The following is a 20990-nucleotide window of genomic DNA, read 5'->3' as shown; positions in this document are numbered from 1 at the left end:
TCACTGCTTCTCAAAATATTAAAGGTACGTTAGATTTTCTCTTTTAAATGAAACACGAGTTGTGAACACAAGAAATTTACTATCATGTGCTGCAAAACAGATAGGTATACGTGTAAACTGTTTCAGTGACTTTCAACTTTCCAGCTCAAACTATCTGTAGCTGCATTTAGTTGTTTTTTTTCTAATGCATGAAAATTACAGTATTGTGTGCTCCAGCATCAACTCTGCTAAAAAGTATGTAGCGAAGCTCCTATTACATGAAATGGGGTGGATCAATTCATAGCAGATAACAAAAAAAAACTAATTCATATAAATATTGTAGAAGTTATTTAGTATTTTCCTTAAATTATGTGAGGCGTTGTTGACAACCAACTTTTTAAGTGAACGAAAAAATTCTGAATAAACCTGTAAAAACATAGCCATTGATATTCTGGCATCAATATACCAGGCATTGATCATTGTTCTAGATAGCTAAAAATAAGGTGTAAAACTTTATTGTAAATACATATAGATGAATATAAAGACTGAAAATATTATCGCTTAATTATGAAGATTGCAATTTTTAAAGAGACAGAAAAGTTGTTGATATCCCACAAAGACTAAGAATAGCGACTATACAAAAGACGAATGAAAACGAATTGAACTGTGCTAGCAAAAAGAAAGCCGACAAAATGACAATGCTAGGCTGAGCCAATTCATTATGTAACCACACAAGATGAAATCAAACAAAATGAATTTTAGCAAATTGTCGAGGACTGTGATATTAAAATCTCTCGTCAACAACATCACTCATTCATTAGTACACGCCCCAATAACCTAAAAAGTTGACTAAGAGAATCTCATTATATCAAGTGAAAATAGAGTTGAATACACAATTGCATGACATATTGAAACGACAATGTTGAGATAAACAGTTTGAAAAGTGAATCATCAGGAGAACAGGTCATTAAACCCAAACTAAAATTCCGGCCGTGCATGTCGCAGAAAATTACTTTGCAGAAATCATTTCATGGTAACAATTTGTTGAATATTGTAGCGCGTCGTTGAGCTGACAATTTATTACAAAATTATTATTGACGCAACATTTGTCTACTTTTTGAAATATAATTGGCGAAAAAATACTTGATGCTCAAAAATAAAGTAAGAAAGAAGATAGATACGTTCGCAAAAGATATGTAGGACAAACGACATATAAAATCAAAAGAAAATTAAAGTGTATTTTAAAACAATTTCCTTCTTTTGGCAAAGTGCGAAGTAATTCTCTGTTAATACATTTGCATGTAAGGTAATGATTTAATTTTGCTTTTACATAAAGTTGTAAAAGAGATTATGCAAATACAATGCTGAATGTGATAATTGAAAACATCCCATAGTTGTTGAAAATAACTTAACTTACTACTTAAAAAATGTCACAGGCACACGTCGACAAAAGAAAAAAATGAAAGTTCGGTGTGACCCGTATTGGCAACAATCAGAACAATTGCAGTGACTACAACAAACAAAGGATAACCTCTACGTCTGATGCAACAACGAGTCCTACTACACAAGTACCTTAGTGTGAAAAGTACTCTTTAAAGGCAAAGTCGTGGTGCTCTGAAATTGATTTGAGCTTTGAGCATCAGGGAAAAATTTTCATAAGCTATGGTGTTGCACAAAAGATGTTTGGCCAAAGATATTTTGCCACCATCACCAATCGAATCCTACACGATCGCTATATTTTCGTGCATATTGGCAATGGTGACAATACCAGGGAATTTTCTAGTTTGTTTGGCAGTTTTAAAAACATCAAAAAAAAACATTCGAAATCCGTTTAACTTCTTTGTACTCAGTCTAGCAGTAGCAGACTTGGTTGTCGGTTGCTTAACTGAACCATTAGCAGTCTACGTTCACGTGAAAGAAGCGTACAAGCAAGATGTCGAGCACGTCGAATTAGAACTGCTTCACATGTCTTACTTTATTTCGTGTACTACCTCGGTTTTAAGCATTTGTCTTCTAGGAGTAGAAAGATACCTTGCAATTATGTCACCACTAAAGTTTAGACTTTTTTTCAGCATCAAAAGATTTCTTTTACTGGCGACTATTGTGTGGTTAATATCAATAGGTCTGTCCTCCATATACCTATATACGTCATACACAACGTACGCTCTAATATTCAGCACCATTGCAGTTTTATGTACGATGGGTATAAGCATATTCACGTACACGAAAATTCTAAGAAAGTTCAAAAAGAGGTTACCTAACACGACAGTCCATCGAAGGCGTATAATTTCAGAGACTTCAACTTCCACCGAAATCGGCATTTCATCGGAGGAAGCACACCATCCAGCATCTGAACATGCAACAGTTCAGTCGAAACCCACTGGCTTGTGGTCAACAGCTTTACAGAAGAATGTCAAGCCAAAATTAAGTAAGGGACGAAGTTTTATCTCAAAAAGAAAGCAGTTCTCCGAGAAAGAGCCTTTGCCTCCAAATCCATGGAATGTGAAGTTAACAAAAACGTATTTGATAATCATTTCCATCTTTTTATCATGTTATTTCCCAGGATGCGTTGTGATATACACGATGAATTTATGTACTTCGTGCAGTTGTTTAACTTTGCAATATCTGCAGGATGTTCAGTTCATTATTATTGCTGTTCAGTCGGCTTTTAATCCATTTGTGTACGCGTTACGTTTTAAAAGATTTCGCAACGCAGTGATGAAAATATTGAAGTGTAGCCAACAACCAAAAAATCATCGTCGGTCGTTGACTCATATTAAAAGCAACACGACGCTGACCAGTACAATTTCGTTACAAAGCTCAATGAACGTCTCGAAAAGGGTGTCAGAAGAATTGTGAATATGGGACATTGAATAAAACTTGAAATCAGTTAGAACCTGTGAGAACTACGAAATTCTATAATTACCAGGATGGACAGGAGTGGGAAAAGCCGCTATCTTGAAATGTGGCAAATTTGATGATATTCAGAACTAAAATCTGCTTCTGTGTAAACATACATTTAATTGCAGAGTTGATGGTCTATGTCCTTTTTTTACAACATTTGGTTGGTTTGCGTTTTTATGATTTCTTTTAGCTGATTTTAATTGAGAGTTTTGATTTTTGCTATATAAGATGGCTTCCTTGCCTCACCTTGACAAGGTAGGTAGGTTTAGACATCTAGAGGATTGCGTGCTTAATTGATGGTTCCCATGCTCTTTCCACTGTTTTGAGGGTTTTGACCAATCAGGATCACGCTAATGCAAGACATGACAAAAGCGTTACGTTTGTACAGAAAAACAGGTCAAAAATTATATTGAAGAGAAGATGCAGGTGACGTCCCGTCAGCTACTCGTACGAAGAAGCTACTTTGGATGTGTCCAAATTGACTCAAATTGGTTATGTAGAAGTAAACTATTTAAAGTTCCACAATCTGAATGGAACATTCAAATTGTAAATACATTACTATATTTCTCTCGTGCTGATAAGACTCGAACCTCGAGTTTACAAGATGATATTTTTCTTGGGGTATGTTTAATCTTGTATCACCAGGTAATGCTTCAGAGCTTTTTTCTTTCGACCTTGTAAAGAGCATCTTAGTTGTTTTAAAACAAGGCTTATACATCAGGTACACACCATGCACACTTGAAATTGTGCTGTACACTGCTGTGAGTTTCAAATGGTAAGCGGAAGTTCGTCCTGATTGTTGCTTGCGCAACCGTGTAATGAATTCAAGTTACATATTTCAGCGTCTGCAAAATCGTCTATCGTCCAAAGTTGGCAATGATTTATTTATCAAACCTCATCTTACAACTCTTGCTGTTTATCTTATTTTTGTTGTGCATTCTGTTACTTCTATTTAGTCTATACATTTTGTACCTTCGTCGTATAAAATATGGCCATTTACCAGGCCCAAAAGTCAGCTCATTTTTTAAAGGTAAGAAACATGATACACATTATTATCATTATAATACCAAATAGCAGAGTGACAAGAAGACAGTTTTTGTGGATCACATTTAGGTGAGTAGAGCATTAATTCCTATCGAAATTTTAACGTTGCGAAGAAACAGGATTGCTACAGAAAGTCATATAGGGCTTGTACATAGCGTTTGGTGTCAATTGGCTGCACACACAATTTATTTATATCTACCGATAAACTCAGTCAAAGAATGATTTTCTATCATTCAGGCAATTTTCCAGACATAAGGAAGGCGTTGTCCAAAGGTTGCTCATCTTTTGAATTCATATTGGATTGTCATATAAAATACGGTGATATCGTCGTAATATGGTTGTTTTTTCTGCCCTGGGTGAACGTGGCAGATCCTTACACTATCAAGGCAATCCTTTTGGTACAAAAATTTCCAAAAGATCCACGATTTTACCGGGAATGTTTGGAGACACTTTTCGGTGAAAGAGCCATGGGTAGGAGTTTGTTAACAAATCTCAACGATGAGCAATGGCAACATAGGCGATCCCTCATGAACCCGGCATTCCATCGATTATACTTACGAAACCTCATGTGTCATTTTAACTCGAGCACCGACATATTTCTTGCTAAGCTACGTAATGTGGCTGAGAATGGGATGTATGTAAAAATGGCAGATGAATTCTCGTTGGTCACATTGGATGTAATCTGCAAGGCGGGTTTTGGGATAGATCTTGACGTAATAATTGATCCGCAAAGTCCTTTTATTCAATCTTATAACATGATTCTTAAGGGTGTCGAGGAAGCTTTCGTAAATCCGTTACATAAATGGGATTTTACATCATATCCTCGACAGAGAGAAGTTATCAAAGCCCTCCGATTCCTTAGAAATACGGGACGTGATACAATTCGAAGACGAACGCACACCTTATCAAATGATAGCAAAAAATTTCAGGTAAATCAACTCTCACATATTACTTTCGCCAAAATGCCCCATATCCAGTACAAAGAACACTTTAAAATTGTCCTTTTCCACCTTTTAAATTAAGGACATATTGGACCACATATTGTCTGACGGTCGTGATCCAAGGCTTTCCGAGGAAGACCTAATTGACGACTTCGTTACATTCTTTTCGTCAGGACATGAAACAACATCATCGACATTATCTTTTTGCTTGCTGGAATTGCTGCATAATAATGACGTCTTCTGTAATGCGGTGCAAGAAATCAAAAACGTTCTGGGAGCGCAAAATGACGTCACTTACGATGATTTGCCGAAATTCAAATACCTGGATTATTGTTTGAAAGAAACGTTGCGCCTGTACCCACCGGCACCAGGTATCATAAGAGTAACACCCAACAATGTTAAACTTAATAAGTATGTAATCCCAAAAGGTACTACGATTAGCAGTAGTCCATATGTAATGGGACGTCATCCACAGCATTGGGCCAACCCTGAAGGTTTTCAACCAGAGCGTTGGCGATGTACGAATGACGAGGGTCAAGTATCCACAGGTGTTTATTTCCCTTTCTCGTTAGGTCCAAGAAACTGCATTGGACAGCAGTTTGCAATGATTGAAAGTAAAGTCATCTTGGCTAAATTTCTTAACACTTTTAATGTTGAGCTTTGCCGCGGGCAGACGAAACGGATTCATGAGCGAGGTAGTTTACAACCACTAGATGGCGTCATCTGTAAACTCTCAATAGCAAACATTTGACCTACGAGCGAGCTAACAAAGCTTGCTCTTTGTATATAATTGAATGCAGTAATGACATCGTTACTGATTTGTTTACAATCTCTATTATTTTTTCATCTCCAGTTACAGACCTCACTAAAGAGTGAGATTTCAGTGAGCCAGAACTGGTGTTTGGAGGAGGTTGGACGCCGGCGAATTTGTTATTTGAAATATATAAAATGCCATTTTCTGGCCCTTTTTAAGTCCTACAAAAAGATAAAGCCTGTATGCTTTTGAAATCTGCACATGAATAATTTAACCCAAATTCTATTCATAGAGTACATAATTTTTGGATTAAATTAAATTTAGTATTTGGAATAAAATTTAGATTAGTTCTTTATCTCGTCATACTGATTTATTAAAAAAATTCTATATCGCACTTCATGTTTTTTTTCGTGTGAAATAATACACATAAAATATTGACGTTGCATGAAATTTTAAGTACGCATTTTTCTTGAGAGCCAATCGCAAAGCGTAACTGTGTTGTGAGAAAATAGCTTTTATCAGTTTATTCAATATTCGTGATTAAAATAGACAAATTACTGTACTTTTTTAAAATTTGAGGGAAATTTCCCAATGCGTGTGGTTTAACTAATTATTGCTGCGTGAGAGCGAAACCAAATGCGTGAGAGTTGAAAGGTCTGCAGTAATCACCAGGACTTTATTGCAGCATTAACGTAGTCGCTATTTTTTTTGCATTTCCACTTAATTAAATGGTCACCTTCTAGTTTTAAAGTCATTGACGCGGCAGATACTGAACTCTCACTAAAAATTAAAGAAGCACTTCACGTAAACAAAACTAACCCTAACCTCAACTTTCAAGTTTTTCGTTTTAACGCTATATTCATTTGGTAAACACCACTGTCCTCTGAATACACTCATCATTACTTCAAACAAATACTTCTATGGTATCATATTTTTGTACTTAAAGTATCCGGCAGCCATAATTCGCAGAAGTATATGTGCGGTGTGTAGACAGTGCCGATACAGAGGGGCTATAAATCACAGTATGGGGAACATACTGTAGCAGAAGCGTAACTAGAACGTTAATTGCAGGGGTGTATATTCATATATTCAGTTGTGCCCTACTGATTTCTTTTGAAATTCAAATTACTTTCAAAAGAAATCAGTAGGGCACAACGGAATACATAAATATGCAACCCCCAAATTAACGTTCTAGTTACGCCACTGTACAGTAGGGCTACTTCGACCATTTTGTGAATTCATGTGCCTTGGGACCACTTTGTGGTCCTTGCACCACTTAACTTTCTGCGAGAATAGAGAGTCTACAGTGTTTGTAGACGACTGGCTATTGTTTGCCATTTCATCATGTCTATTGGTCAAAAAAAGCAATTAACAGGCTGCCACTATGTTAATCACATAAGTAATAAGATATGCGTTGCACAAAAACAATCAATGGAATGTATATTCATACAGGGAGCTTTTCAACCACCATTTCTCCATTTTCATCACATCAATTAATTTACGCAAAAATAAACGGTCATTCTCAAAGCTTAAGGTTTTTACAATAAAAATTTACTTATTTCAACCAAATTGACCAAAAGCAAAATGTCATGCTATGATGCATTGGACTCAGATACAAAAGGAGTTGCATAATAAGCGTTATCATCTTTCACGATACAATGCACATTCAGTTGGCACTTTTTTTCTGAAGGTAGCGTGTGGTAAATTTGTGCAGTGCAATAGGGCAACTATGACCGTCAAAGAGGTAGCGATTATTGGTTGCGGCGTGGCTGGCCTTGCGAGCATCAAATGTTGTATCGATGCCGGTTTAAATCCAACGTGTTTTGAAATACAGCAAAATGTCGGAGGTGTTTGGAATTACACGGATGAGCCACGTCCAAATTTAGCCTCTGTGCATAGAAATACTGTTACCAACACCAGTAAACAATTTTCTGCCTATTCGGATTTCCCAATGCCAAAATCCTTTCCAAACTATCTACCTCATCGATTATTTCAGACCTATTTAGAATCTTACGCAAAGCATTTTGACCTTGTCAAGCATGTGCAGTTTGGCACCGAAGTCGTTCACTTACAAAGGAGCAATGATCACAAGGATACAGGAAAATGGCTAATTTCAACCCGGTAATACAGATTTTATGTGATTCAAGTACTGGGACGATTACCATAATTTACAAATGAAGTTATTCGTTGTAATATTATTAGTCACATTAAATTGGCTCAAATGCCTTGAATATACAAAATAAGTGCTGAAAATCTGAAACAGATTTTTACTTATTTAAATACTATAAAACATAAATATCACCCAATAATACATAATGTTGGTGAAGTAGAATTAACACTTTGACCATCAACGACGACTCCAGGCCGCCCCTTGAAGTAGGACGTTAAAGGTGGGGACGCGACTGTTACACATTCACGTATTCATGTGTCTGGCTCGTAAATCCATTTAGTATACTAGTAAAATCAATGAAAAAGTTACACCACGACAATGAATTATAGTTGTTCTATGGTTTGCCATTTTTAATGGACTTTTTATTACCAACGCAAATTATCAAGCTAAAGTATTGTTTAATTTGTTTGGAATTACGATTTTTTTCTTATTTTCTTACACAGAAAAGCTGATTCAGAGATTACCACTAAATCTTTTGATGCAGTAATGATATGCACAGGTCATTTGTGGGAGCAGTTTACACCAAAAATACCCGGAATTGATAAATTTACTGGTACTATAATACATAGTGGTGATTACCGAACTTTTCACCCTTATGTTGGAAAAAGAGTTGTGGTCGTGGGATGCAGTAACTCTGGAGGTTGTAATTATGAATGTTTTCACTGAGAAAGACAATGCACTGCAAAGGAATCTAGTATAACATTCTCACTTCATATTTATACGTAATTTCTTTAACCACAGGTGATATTTCTGTTGATATTTGCAATTATGCAAACCAAGTATACTTGAGTACAAGAAGTGGTGGTTACTTGATGACTCGTGTTGGTCCAGGAGGGAAACCACTGGACTTTTTACTGACGAGAGCCATTTCAAAAATTGTGCCAGTAAATATTGCAATGAAAATGTCACCAGCTGTGTTGAATAACAAGATCGATTTCAAAACCTATGGCCTTCAACCTACAGGTACTTTTAATGTCCACCAGTTTCCATTTATAAATGATGAATTGCTTCACCACATTATTAGTGGAAAGATCAAAGTCAAGAAAGACATTAGAGAAGTATCTGAAAACTCAGTGACTTTGAAAGATGGCGAAATTTTAACCAATGTAGATGCTTTGATTTTTGCAACAGGTTTTAAGCACACTTATCCATTTGCCAGTGACATAATTGAAACAAAGGAAGATTATTATGTTAGTCTTTATAAGCATATGTTTTTGCCAAGCAATGACCAACACACGTTAGCTGTGATTGGAGCAATTTTAGTACAAGGAGCAGATGCACCTACATGTGAGATGCAAGCCAGAGTAGCAGTGGAAGTGTTTGCAAAGAAGTGTATGCTGCCAAGCAAGTGCAAAATGGAACAGGCAATCAAAGACAGAGAAGACTTTTGGAAGAAAACTGGTACTTCTAAGTCAAACTACATGCGAGTGAGTTGTGCATCCTTTGTCCATGAGATTGTTCTATTACTTCAGAAAAACCTCACTTGTAAAATTTTGTAAGCTCCAATTATAAATATTTTGCTGAAGGTACTGGTGAAAATATTCTTTAATCAGAAATCTTCAGTATTAACCAAATATGCATGAACTTGCAGAATTTTTATATATTTCTTGTTAATCAGGTGCATTTTCTACCATACTTGGATGAGCTTGGAGAAATGATTGGTGCAAAGCCAGACTTATGGTCTATACTAAAGCAAGATCCTATACTTGCATTTAAAGTGTTATTTAGCCCTGCCATACCAGCTCAGTTCAGACTACAAGGACCAAACGCATGGAGCGGAGCAAGACAACACATAATGGATATAAATGAGCACTATCTTGGTGCTTTTAAAGCCACAGGTGACCATTCATCAACGAAAGACAAGTCAAATGGCAATTTTTTCTATTTTGTTTATTTAGCCATATTAATAATAGTCATGGCTTTATTGTGGTCTTACTGCCAATGAATCATATACCAAGACTAGGTTATGAGGGAACCACAATGTTATCTTGTGCCATATTTTTAACAAATGTTATTATAATTAATGAATAGACCACTATATATTTTTATATACCACTATATATTAACTTTGCATAAAATTTCAAATATATTACTTATAAAGAATAAATTGCTCAAGAAACTCTCTTTGATCCTCCTCTGTTTTCAGAAGTGATTCATATTGATGCCTGTGTCTAAACATGACCAAAACATGTCTTAGAATAAAGACGGGGGAAGTATTGAGTAACTTGTGTATACAACGTAATCTTTAAAATACGTATACCTCTCAAGTTGAACTTTCTTTTCTGCAATCAGAGCACGAAGCTGTTCTTGTTCAGTTTCTCTTTGCTTTTCTACAGATTTAAGCAAATTTCTTGATCCTATTGCTTTCATCTTCTCATTTTCAACTTCTTTTGCCAGACCATCCACCATGCTAATAAAGTTTCCCACAATGCTTTGAAATTCTGAAATTTCTACCAGTTTAAAAGTCATAGTAAATTTCATTAATGTTTAATAAAACACAATTTATTCGTCATAGTATCGCATGTTACCCACTATCAACAAATTCTTTACATTCTTCCTTCAATTCTTGTGTTTGCTGAAAAACGTCTGGCTCAAGCAAACGAATTTTAGATAATTCGTCAAAGTGAAATCCGTTGGTCGCATCCGCCATGTTTACTGCTGTTACTATGGAGATCTAAAAAGCCCGCTAACGGATATAATCTATGTATACGAGCAAACCCCAAAGTCAACCACCGGCGTTAATACCGGTAGTAACATAATAACGAAATATTGATTCAATTCATTGAACCACAGACTCGTATGATTGATCAGAAAAAAAATCCACGAAATTATTACAAGTTACAAAACATCCGGTCTTGTCTTAACAGTGCCAATCATTATGGCTTTCAGAAATCAGCAAAATAAATGAAGATTTTCAAACATTTGGCACGATCACCTTGTATTAAATGCTGGCGAGATGTAAGCCGCATTAGGGAAACCTTTACTGAACGAAGACACAAATTAAAAGGATGGTCTTATGTCAATCAAGGAACAATCGAAAATTGTGCTTCAAAGGTACCTAGACAGAATGATTAATACAATTTTGTGGGAGCTCAACAATTTCATTTTTTACCTCCGTGATAAACAAGTTATGATAATCTTAATGTACATCGTAACCTGTAGGTGTACTTTGCAATTCCATACATTGCATAAACGAATCCACTCTTCGTCATCACAACGTTTAATCATTTGAAAAGCACTTACTTTAAATAATATATTTCTTTGTTACAAATCTTTGCGATAATTACCCCATCATTTATTGATAACATAGCAAATTAGTTGTAATAATGAATAGTGATTTCTCTTTTTACTTTTAGTCTTCACTTAAAGTGACTCCTTCCCAAATGCTTAATGCAGGTAGATTTACTGATGGTGAACACTTAATTGTAAGTATTTATTCAATTGATAGTTCATGAAAATGTATAGCATCCCTGGGCAATGGCAACTGATGATGTTCAGATAAACCATTTCAATCCATAGAAAAATGTTCAGTTTCTTCACAATGAACTGGTTATTCGAGTTGCTAGACGTTTGCTTGCATTTCATTCTTTACCTTACATTGTTGCTGTAAATCCTGACATCTCAGACACAGTGAGTTCAACATGTTTTATTTTAGTGAATTTTAATACACAATAAATTCTAGTTTTAAGGAAAATTTCACTCAACCTTTCAAATGTTTTTTAGTATGAGCTCTACATTCGCTCTTTTAATCTTCTATCAGGACAACCAAAGGTATGTTAATACTTAATTAGTTTTTGAATATAATTTCATCACATTGTGCTCCCAACATAGATCAAAGATTTGCCTTCAGAAAGAAAGTTTAGCAAGATGGTGAAGACATTACTGAATAACCATCGACATGTTGTGACTTCATTGGCTCGTGGATTTAAGGACTGTAAACATCAAGTGCCTGTGCGTTTTAATGTGAATAAACCATAGTTTTGTTAACCATTAAATAAGGAAATCTTTTTTAGTACCATACAATTCATTCATTTTTGGACAAGACTTTGAAATCTCGGCTAGGTATGAGAATGTTGGCTGAGCATCATATTGCCCTTCGAGAAAACAAGGTATATGAGTTACAAGTAGATTATTCCTTTTTTTTGGTACAAGATAATTTAGAGTACTTGTTATCAGCTTGAAATTTTAATTGAAATAGAATAACTTCGTGGGAATCATTGCAAATGATCTGTGTCTGAAGACTGTTATTGAGAGAAGTGCTGATTTTGTCAGGTCAGCACTACTAAGATAAAAAATAGTTTCGGAAGGGATTATGGACTTAAGTTTGATCACTGTGCATTTCCTTAGACAAGTTTGTGAGCATCATTATGGAGTCTGTCCTGAAATTATAATCAATGGTCACAAAGACGCATCATTTTCATATTTTCCTGCTCCACTTGAATACATCTTACAAGAATTGTTGAAAAATGCAATGAGGTAAAACTTGTATTTTGATGAAAATTGTATTTTAAGACATGGCGAAGTGTAATCCTTTCCATTGACTTATGTTTTTGTATTGTAAACTAGATCAACAGTGGAATTTCACCGCGGTGAAAGCATGCTTAATGTATTTTCAATGCCAAGTGTCCAAATAACTATCAGTTGTAACAAGGAGAATTTCACCATCAGGTAAGCCTCATCACTTTAAAAATAAAGATTGAAATTTGAATGTTTGATATTATGCCATCATTACACAGAATAAATTTGATAAAGAGTTGATTCATTTACAGAATCTCAGATCAAGGTGGTGGTATATCAGATGACGACTTGAAAGAAGTATTTAATTATTCATTTTCAACATTTAAGAAAGTTAACCAAACTACCACGAGTATGCTATCTGACTATAGTCAAACAGTAAATTCTATGGAAACCATTGGAAGTATGGCAGGGTTTGGTTTTGGATTGCCTACTTCAAGAGCCTATGCGGAGTTTCTTGGTGGCTCACTACAACTGCAGTCTTTGTATGGCTATGGTACAGACGTGTACGTCAAACTGAAGAGAATTGAGGGCGACCAAGAAGGATTTCGTTTGTGAGATTTTCAACATATTCATTTTGAAAGACTAATATATCCATAAATTATTTTCCTAAATGTGTTGCGCGACTGTTGATTTAAAGTCTACCGGATCATTGAATCTCTTTGACTGTACATTTACACGACATTTACCAAACAATCTTGAGTAATATGGCTTTCCGTATTTTGCAAAAACTGCACGCCATATATCAAAAGAAACTGATAAATTCACTAGCACGCTCAGGATATTTCTCCATAAGCTCACGGAATAATAGCTAACATTAAGCTTTAGGTAACTAAGTCCTTTAAGAAAACACAGCGCCAAAAATATAGTACGAAAACTTGAGTTGAAAAAGTCATACACGAGATTTTGTGGCATTTTGCGGTCCTTCGACACATTTTTGTCTTCAAGTTATTTTTTAAATTTAAAAAACATGAAAAGTGCACATAGCTATGTAAAGCGTTAACAACACCTTTCAAAATAATGATTGAACCACTCACTTACGTATGCTTTACAGGTTCCATAGACATAAGCGTTTTCACAAAAGCCAGAACTTTGTTCATTTCATCCCTTTCAATCCGCGCTTTAACGACAAATATAGTGGTAGAGTTCCATCCACAAAATACACATATGAAGTTGCCCTTCCTCAGCTTTCGTTTTGTAGTTCTGAAATCCTTGTTTAGTATGGTTCAGTTGTTAAAACCTAAGGTAACATTTTCTATTTTCACCTAAAATAAAAACGACCGTCTCGTTCTGCGAAATGTGCTTGGGTGTGCTTAGCAATTCCCGCCAAATGCTAATCCGTCGACGTCATCAAGACTCGCCAGCAGTGGCACAATGGTCAGCATTGTTGATTATCGTTTACTTCATGATCTTGGAAATTATGTAAAAATATGTTTATAATAGATAAGCTCATCTCATATTACGAGAGGAATTTCTACATCAAAGCAAATTTTAAAAGTTAAATTTATAATTAAAGCACTTTGAAATACTTAAAATTTGTATGCGTATTGTTTCGATGAAGAATGAATGTCAAAGTGAAGCATTAGCTTTGCGAATAAAAATAAGGAACGCAATCATCTAACGCCGACGCAAAAGAAATGAGAAGTGTTTTTGAAACAAGAATTTCACAATTAAATTATATTTTCATCGATTCAAAATAACCGTACACTTTTTAAAGCAATTACACCTCTTCATTCTAAAGATAGAGGATTTTTAATGCCCGATTAACACAAGCAGTTGCCAAATCCTTCACTTTCCACGCACGTTTTGGATGAAATGCTGGAGCATAACTTTATACCACTAAATTTCTCAATAAACAAAACACAAATCGATATAAAGTGACATATCAGCAAATACCGACCACTGAAATTCTGAAAATCCAAGTTCCATCATGCAGTACAACGAGACTGATTGTGTGATAAAACCTCAACATCTCGAGATTGAAAGAGATGTGTATATTAAATGTTGAAGAAACTCTGCTGTTTAATAAAATAATAATTTTAATTGCAACTTTTATGTTTCGTGAGCCTTTTAACGAGTTCATTTTCATTGAGCAGGACATGCCTACATGACTTTCTGCCTTTCTCTACGTTAGTCCAGAACCAGTATAACATACTCAATCGTTAAATGGAGTTGAGAAACAAACTTTGCCCATGAAATGTATAAAGAAAAACTTTGAAAGAACACACCTGAGTATTGAAATTGATCAGTCAAAATATTTATGTAAGCTTTTTTCTATGTTCAACGTGATATTCACTGCTGGCTTTTAACAAAATTTGCAAAAAATCTCAGTTCAGCAATGCCAACCAGCGACATGCGCAAAGCATGCAAGCGAAGGTTGCCACACCTTATTTACAATGAAAATAGTTTTTCTCAGACAGAAACATGAGTTAGGACTTTATGAAAGTCAATGGATACTTGCAATGCCGAAGTTTTACACTTCAGCCTCCTTGTCCACTGTCGTTTGTCCCGTTTGATTATCAGGCGTATAGAATATCATAGAATGCGAACGCGGACTTGGTGCTCGTGGCGGGCGTAAGGTGTTCGCTTGGACTTCAACTTCCATTGCTTGTAACTTTGATTTCTCGACAGGCGGACTTCTTTCGATCTTAAATGATAGTAACGATGAAAAATTTCAAATCTTAATGTCAAGTCATCAATCCCAAGTGTTAACACATACCTTCACGCCATTAGCATTTTGTGTGTTCGTGAAAGCCATTTCGTGATTCGGCATCCTTTCCATTTCAAATCTGACATCAACTGTCGATAATTGTCCATTAACAATGGCACCATTTTCCAACGTTGCAAGTCTTTCACATTGCATATGCCTATACATACAAACAGACATTTTGAAGATGGTAGTCTTTTATGTCATCTTCAAAAGGCAAAGGATTTCGTTGGGATGACATTCCAGTTTTGATAATCGACTCTATTTTTCAAAACACTTTACCATCTAACTTACTGTGGCTGTATAGGTGAACAGAACACATGTTGCCAATTTGATGCACAACCTTTGTTGAAAGGATTAAAGCCGCTACGTACTTTACCCGTAACCTAAGAAACGAACACATTTGATCAATGCGGTTAAATTATCGACATTCCTGTTTCTATAAAAGAACAATGCGACAATTCCAGAATAAAGCTGCCAAAAAACGTTTATAAAATTTGCTAAACTTCTATCATTCAAAGTCACTTTATATCAAGTAGTTTTGAACAACTTGCAGTGGAAGGCGCGACCAGTTTCACATTATAAAGTGCAAGCGCACAAACATATATAACAAGAAGCAACTGCAAGCTAAGCGACGAGTTGGAATATTTTCTTTCGTGATTACAATCGCAAATCAAACATAACATGTTTAAATTTGAAATTCGCATATTTCAGAGGGTGGAGCGATAGGCAAAGCTGCCAGATGCTCTCCCACAGATCGTAGATGGTCATGGAAAACGAGCTGCGACCATTGAATTTTAAAATATCTCAAGTCTACGTCATGCTGTAGAACTCACATGGAGGCTGCAGCAGACGTACAAGTTGATATAAAAACACACCACTACCTGTTCGTTTGTAGTCCTTCCACACGATATAAGACCAACGTGAAAAAACGTTAAACCAAAAACAGGAAGAGCAACTAGGCCGCAAATTATTATAATTATGACGCTAGAAAAAATCAAGGAAAAGAACTCTCGGAAATAATCTTATAACCCTATTTCTCACACGGAGAGAAAAGAAACTCCTACAGTAAATTGCTTCAAAATTTCATAAAAACAAGCCTTGTCTTGAGAAACAAAAATCCACTTTCAAAAGTTGTAGTAAACCTTAACAAGTCGGCTAGCTCGAAACTTAGTTAATCTAACTCACAGGCATTTGGCCATTTCAATACGTGAACAATTTGATTTTGTATTTGAATGGTAAATAAATTTCATTATCAACCTAGCAGACGAACACCCAAGTCTGTTTTCAAAACATAGCCTTTTAGATAATTTAAGCTTCAAACTTAAATGTAATGCGATATTGCGGGCAGAGGGTTCATTTTAATGCACAACTTGATCATCAAAATATAGAAGGCAAAGAAAACATATAAAAAAGGATACGATGTAATGACGTATTTGTCCTCAAAATTCCTTTCCAATTTTAATATAATATACAAACAAAATGAGATAACTGATATCAACTGTACACTGAGAGATGACAAGAACAGAAAAAAATATCTGTAGTTTCGTTTGCCAATGCAGTTGTCAACCCATGGGCAATGGTGATCAAATACCTAGGTCAAATTCATATTGTGCACATCATTAAACAAGATATGATGTTGAAACACTTGAAAGTCAAAATACACTATGTCTATGTTTGTCAGGTAAGATATAATCAGCAAAGAGTCCATACAATAATGTATATTTGCTTGCATAGACTAATGTATATGCCTATTGCAACTTGAGACTTTTCACATTCCAGTCTAGCATCTTCATCAGAAGTGATCCCTTCAAAAACTTCAACCTTTGCCTTATACACACAACATACAGGAGCAAACACTCAAAACAAAAAAACGTTAAGGGAAGTTATACACACAACTAAATCTCTTTATCTTATGAGATCAGTTATGGAAGTGGCACCAAGTGTTCTCATAAGGAGAGTTCTGATAAAAATACACACTACTTGATAATTGATACAAATTCCTTATGTATTTTAGTTTTTAAACAAGTTTAATCTACAGTTGAAACAATGTTGCAAGTAACATAAAGACAAATATTGAGACAAAGGTAGATAGTATAATACCTCAATACAACGATCACACATGCTACAATGCGAGCATCTTGGTGGACGATAAAATTTACATGTATCACACCATTTCATCTTAATGTTTATCCCATTGATTTCAATATTTTTGAATAGAGGCGATTTGAAGTCATCTTCCCCAATTTCATCCACCGTAACTAATATCAAAAGTAAAGAAAAAAAAACAATTTACAAATTTTGTGACTGATAAAATATAATGAAAAAAGTCAAACCTATATTTTATAGCACATACAGGGGCAGTCAGAATACATTACTGAAAATATATTTCGATTTCAAACTACTTTGGAGGGAATCCTATTGGAATTATTTTAGTCTTAAATATTCTTTAGAAACTTTTAACCAACAACGTTGTTAAAAAAGTCTTTTGAGTTTAAATTGAGCTTCTATATTTCATTTCGACCTACCCTAGATTTGCCACTGATTGAAAAATTAAGTAAGCAAGGCAAAACAAGTTTTCCTTCATGCATTCTTTGACTGTTTTTGTTAAGTAAATTTTTTTGTGTTCATGTTGATTATGAAAGCTAAACAACTCATCCCTACATAAAAAAATAATTAACTCATTGGCATACTACATAAATCATTTGCATTAGAGTACTTTGTTTACCTTTGTAATAAAAGTATTAAAATGTAAATTCTAACCTCAACAATACACATGTTATCCATGAAAAATCTACTATTTGAAAATTTAAAGCAAACAGCTTGTCACATGAACTGTTAATGGTCAAAAAAATTAAGAAATCATGTTGTAATCTGGTCAAGAAATATTATCAGTTCCTTTTGGTATGTTGTTTACTTCCCGTTTGGCTCAACTATTACATTGCAATAATTAGGTGCTTTACTTTAAATTTGAAAGTTGAAACCGTTTGGTCTTTCCCCCCTCACAAATTCAGTGCCAGTAACGATTTTGAGCAGCAGGCAATATTTTGGAAGACATTTTATCGTTTTAGAAATTGGAGAAAAATGTTCATACCGGACGTTCCCACGCGTTGTCGTTTTTAAAATACGATAGCGAAATCTTTGCTCTCGTTTATTACAACACAGGCTATCGTAAAAGAAATCTGTAAAATGTTTATCTATAGAAAGCGTTTAAGCCGTGCTATGTATTCAATTATAAGCTTTTTGAGCTAAACTTCATCTAGTTTCATCTGACAACAGGTCTAATATAAACTTGGCCGAGCTGTCAAAACTTAAAACTTCATTCTAGGTAAATGAACGTTTATACCCTTTGCTGTAGTCTTTGCTTTACCTCTAGGTATTTTCCCAGGATCTTGAAATGTAGCTTGGAAGAAGTTTGCGAGGATAAAAAGAGTCAAAAAAGCTTCGTAGACCACTATCCCATAAGAAACGTTCTCGGCCAGGTAGCGACATCTAGAAAACAAAAAGATCATCAAAGCATTTTAGATGAAATTCACATTTTTTCAATTGAAAAATAACCCAAAAACGTACGGGAAGGCAAAAAAAACAGCAGTGGTTGAAATTAGTAAAAACAGAGCAGAGAATACAGGCACTCTTTTCGAACTACATAGTTTACGTCGACCATTATCATCGCTCATCTTTCTTGAGAATAATGAACGTCAAATTTTTCTCGAAAATTTATTCCCGTAAATTAACTCGAATAATTATTGCACACGTATCTCGTAGAAAAAGAAACATACTACATTATCAATTTATCATAACTGATCCATTCCATTAAGTTTGTTAAGTGATATTTTAACTAGTTTATATTTTTATTGTCTTTGTATGTCATCACGTCAAGTGGACACATAACCGCATCTGTGTCAGAAAACTGCGTGGCTGTGACAGTTGTCACAATGAAACAGCACAAATGGACACAATATTCTTTATGAATGCAAGGAATTGTATATAATCGGTAAAAAATAGTGATTACCTTTAAAAGATTTTGAAAACCTTAAGTAAACGTCACGACATAGAGAGGAAAATAGCTGATGTAGCATTGTTATTTTTCCTCCACAACAGTCTAATGGCTGAAAAGGAACTGCAAACATTTAGAGAGAAATGGAGAAAAGAAATCAAAGAAAAAGTTGATCATTGTAGAATAAACAAAAGTGATACATTAGCTGTGAATAGTGCCTGCAATGTTACTCTTGGTGAATCAGTTGAAAACATATCAAAGGAGAAAAATAAACTGAAACCTAAACATGAAACATGCAAGAAATGGAATATTGCACATGATGGAAGAAAAAGACAAAGGCCAGAAATAAATCAGCCAAATTCTCTGATGACATTAGAAATACCAAGTTACCAAGAACAACAGAGACATGTTCAGTCAGATGATTCAATGAAGGATACCAGTAAACAAAGAATAGAATGCACTTCTCATCACCATCATAATGAGGACTTATTGTCATTGTTGATTAAAGATATTGATGAGACTTGTGCCATACCATTTTTTGATATTAGCCTTCCGAGAGAGGTTTGCATAAATATATTCAACTATTTGGACACTGCTGACTTATGTCATTGTGCTTGTGTAAGTAAGACATGGGCGTCAATAGCTAATGATGATCTTCTTTGGTGTAAATTATATGAAAGATTAGGTTTGGAGAAAACAAAGAAAAATAATGTTGATGACATTAGCTGGAAGTGTATAGTGAAGAATGGAATTCTTAAAAGACGTCTGGTGGAAAGAAATTGGAAAGAACGGATTTGTGAAATACAAACATTTGAATATGAAAAAGGTTTTGTGCCATATTTGGTTACATATTTTAAATGCACTTCTACAAGGTAGTGTTAATTTTGATGGTTATTTATAGTTGACAAAATCATCCTTTTTTTATGAGACATTATCATATGGAGTGTATTTCATATGGAGTGTATTTCCCTAATACATAGGTAACCACTTTGATGAGGGTAGATTCCTCTAAAGTTAAGATGCAGATACCTCACTCTCATAGAGGCTTATAATAAAAATAAATCTTTTCAAAAATTGATATTTTAAACTTAGGAGGTATGCTAACAGCTTGTGGCCTCATTGAAGATGTATTAATTGCTGGGTATGCAAATGGTAAGACCTGTTTGTGGAATGTTGAAAGCAATTGGCAAAGCTCTCTTGCAGCTTCTGTTGAGGCAATTCAGAATCAAGTAATGCCAGTGTTGAATGCGTTACAGTGCTTGGAAACATTTGTGCTGCAGCATTTTCATCTGGTGAGTTGTGCTTCGTTGCTCCTTGTAATTATCCTTGCGTTGCCTTTATATATTTCATCCAACTCTTGGTTACTTAGGGATGATAAATGTTTGGCATACAAATATCAGTTTGGAACCAATCTATCAATACCACGTAGTTGCTGCAGCCAATCATATTGCATTAACTTCTTTCAATGATGCTCCTTTGCTTTTGACTTTATGTGGCGAAAGGGTGCGTGTTGATCACGTGAACAATAATGGACAATGGCAATTTGTACATTCTCGAACTTTCGAGGAAAAGGTACATGCTCATGTTGAAATAAAATTTTCGGCACTTTTCAATTCTACAGTTGTTATTGTAATTTTAGGTCAGATACATTGAGCTTTTACACGATCATGAAAGAAGTTTGTTTGCACTGGCGCTTAAGGAGGAAATATTCATTTATGATGCCATTTTAAATTCTCCAACACAATTGGATAGAATAGCTGGTACAAAAATCACGTCCATGACGTGCGTGGAGAATTTGTTGGCTGTCGGTTGGGCTCCCTATGGTTTTGGCCTGGGCACTAATTTTACAGCCAAAGTAATTACAACTTCTTTGCTTTTATTTTTGAATTTTTTGATGTCCAATGATTGTTCTATTATTTTGCCTTGTTCATATACAGTTATAGCAAATGTAGCTGTCACTTGCTACATTTCGCCAAGTG

The 20990-nt window shown here is 35.0% G+C and overlaps 7 protein-coding genes across 9 annotated transcripts in view; 5 read left to right on the top strand and 2 right to left on the bottom strand.

The window, feature by feature from the left end:
- The first annotated feature begins 1559 nt into the window (after nt 1–1559).
- LOC124435718 (D(3) dopamine receptor-like) lies at nt 1560–2839 on the top strand. The gene has a single exon (XM_046985690.1). The coding sequence runs from the start codon at nt 1642–1644 to the stop codon at nt 2836–2838; it is 1197 nt and encodes a 398-aa protein (XP_046841646.1). The 5' UTR covers nt 1560–1641; the 3' UTR covers nt 2839.
- An 807-nt stretch (nt 2840–3646) lies between these two features.
- On the top strand, nt 3647–6016 carry LOC124435711 (cholesterol 24-hydroxylase-like). 3 transcript variants are annotated; one of them, XM_046985684.1, is made up of 4 exons: nt 3647–3913; nt 4165–4856; nt 4951–5239; nt 5441–6016. In XM_046985684.1, exons 1-4 carry the CDS (start codon nt 3760–3762, stop codon nt 5617–5619), a joined length of 1314 nt encoding a protein of 437 aa, XP_046841640.1. In that variant the 5' UTR covers nt 3647–3759; the 3' UTR covers nt 5620–6016. The 3 variants fall into 3 exon arrangements, with proteins under 3 accessions (XP_046841640.1, XP_046841639.1, XP_046841638.1); XM_046985683.1 differs by having other exon boundaries at nt 4951–5563; nt 5722–6016; XM_046985682.1 differs by having other exon boundaries at nt 4951–6016.
- A 1165-nt stretch (nt 6017–7181) lies between these two features.
- On the top strand, nt 7182–9915 carry LOC124435710 (dimethylaniline monooxygenase [N-oxide-forming] 2-like). Its single transcript, XM_046985680.1, has 4 exons — nt 7182–7743; nt 8236–8432; nt 8534–9219; nt 9411–9915. Exons 1-4 carry the CDS (start codon nt 7217–7219, stop codon nt 9735–9737), a joined length of 1737 nt encoding a protein of 578 aa, XP_046841636.1. The 5' UTR covers nt 7182–7216; the 3' UTR covers nt 9738–9915.
- Nucleotides 9833–10543, bottom strand: LOC124435717 (intraflagellar transport protein 20 homolog). The gene is made up of 3 exons (XM_046985689.1): nt 10325–10543; nt 10053–10242; nt 9833–9963 (listed from the first exon to the last, which is right to left on the bottom strand). The coding sequence occupies exons 1-3, from the start codon at nt 10440–10442 to the stop codon at nt 9882–9884; spliced, it is 390 nt and encodes a 129-aa protein (XP_046841645.1). The 5' UTR covers nt 10443–10543; the 3' UTR covers nt 9833–9881.
- A 20-nt stretch (nt 10544–10563) lies between these two features.
- Nucleotides 10564–12921, top strand: LOC124435713 (3-methyl-2-oxobutanoate dehydrogenase [lipoamide] kinase, mitochondrial-like). Its single transcript, XM_046985686.1, has 10 exons — nt 10564–10846; nt 11149–11217; nt 11312–11422; nt 11516–11563; nt 11624–11743; nt 11806–11901; nt 11991–12064; nt 12140–12268; nt 12359–12460; nt 12562–12921. Exons 1-10 carry the CDS (start codon nt 10697–10699, stop codon nt 12863–12865), a joined length of 1203 nt encoding a protein of 400 aa, XP_046841642.1. The 5' UTR covers nt 10564–10696; the 3' UTR covers nt 12866–12921.
- A 1048-nt stretch (nt 12922–13969) lies between these two features.
- On the bottom strand, nt 13970–18787 carry LOC124435714 (palmitoyltransferase ZDHHC8-like). Its single transcript, XM_046985687.1, has 8 exons — nt 18585–18787; nt 18385–18506; nt 17118–17275; nt 16436–16608; nt 15899–16001; nt 15309–15400; nt 15027–15174; nt 13970–14954 (listed from the first exon to the last, which is right to left on the bottom strand). Exons 1-8 carry the CDS (start codon nt 18689–18691, stop codon nt 14781–14783), a joined length of 1077 nt encoding a protein of 358 aa, XP_046841643.1. The 5' UTR covers nt 18692–18787; the 3' UTR covers nt 13970–14780.
- A 138-nt stretch (nt 18788–18925) lies between these two features.
- The window catches only part of LOC124435273 (F-box/WD repeat-containing protein 8-like), a 4705-nt gene continuing 2640 nt past the window's right edge, over nt 18926–20990 (top strand). Inside the window, exons 1-5 of the mRNA XM_046985209.1 lie at nt 18926–19008; nt 19116–19837; nt 20104–20303; nt 20356–20583; nt 20651–20987. Coding sequence (XP_046841165.1) covers nt 18986–19008; nt 19116–19837; nt 20104–20303; nt 20356–20583; nt 20651–20987 — 1510 coding nt within the window. The 5' untranslated portion in view covers nt 18926–18985. The remainder of the gene's footprint in view (nt 19009–19115; nt 19838–20103; nt 20304–20355; nt 20584–20650; nt 20988–20990) is intronic.

This window comes from Xenia sp. Carnegie-2017, unplaced genomic scaffold, assembly GCF_021976095.1.
Source record: "Xenia sp. Carnegie-2017 unplaced genomic scaffold, XeniaSp_v1 HiC_scaffold_14, whole genome shotgun sequence".
Classification (NCBI taxonomy): Eukaryota; Metazoa; Cnidaria; class Anthozoa; order Malacalcyonacea; family Xeniidae; genus Xenia; species Xenia sp. Carnegie-2017.
This window is presented reverse-complemented; position numbering and strand designations above follow the sequence as displayed.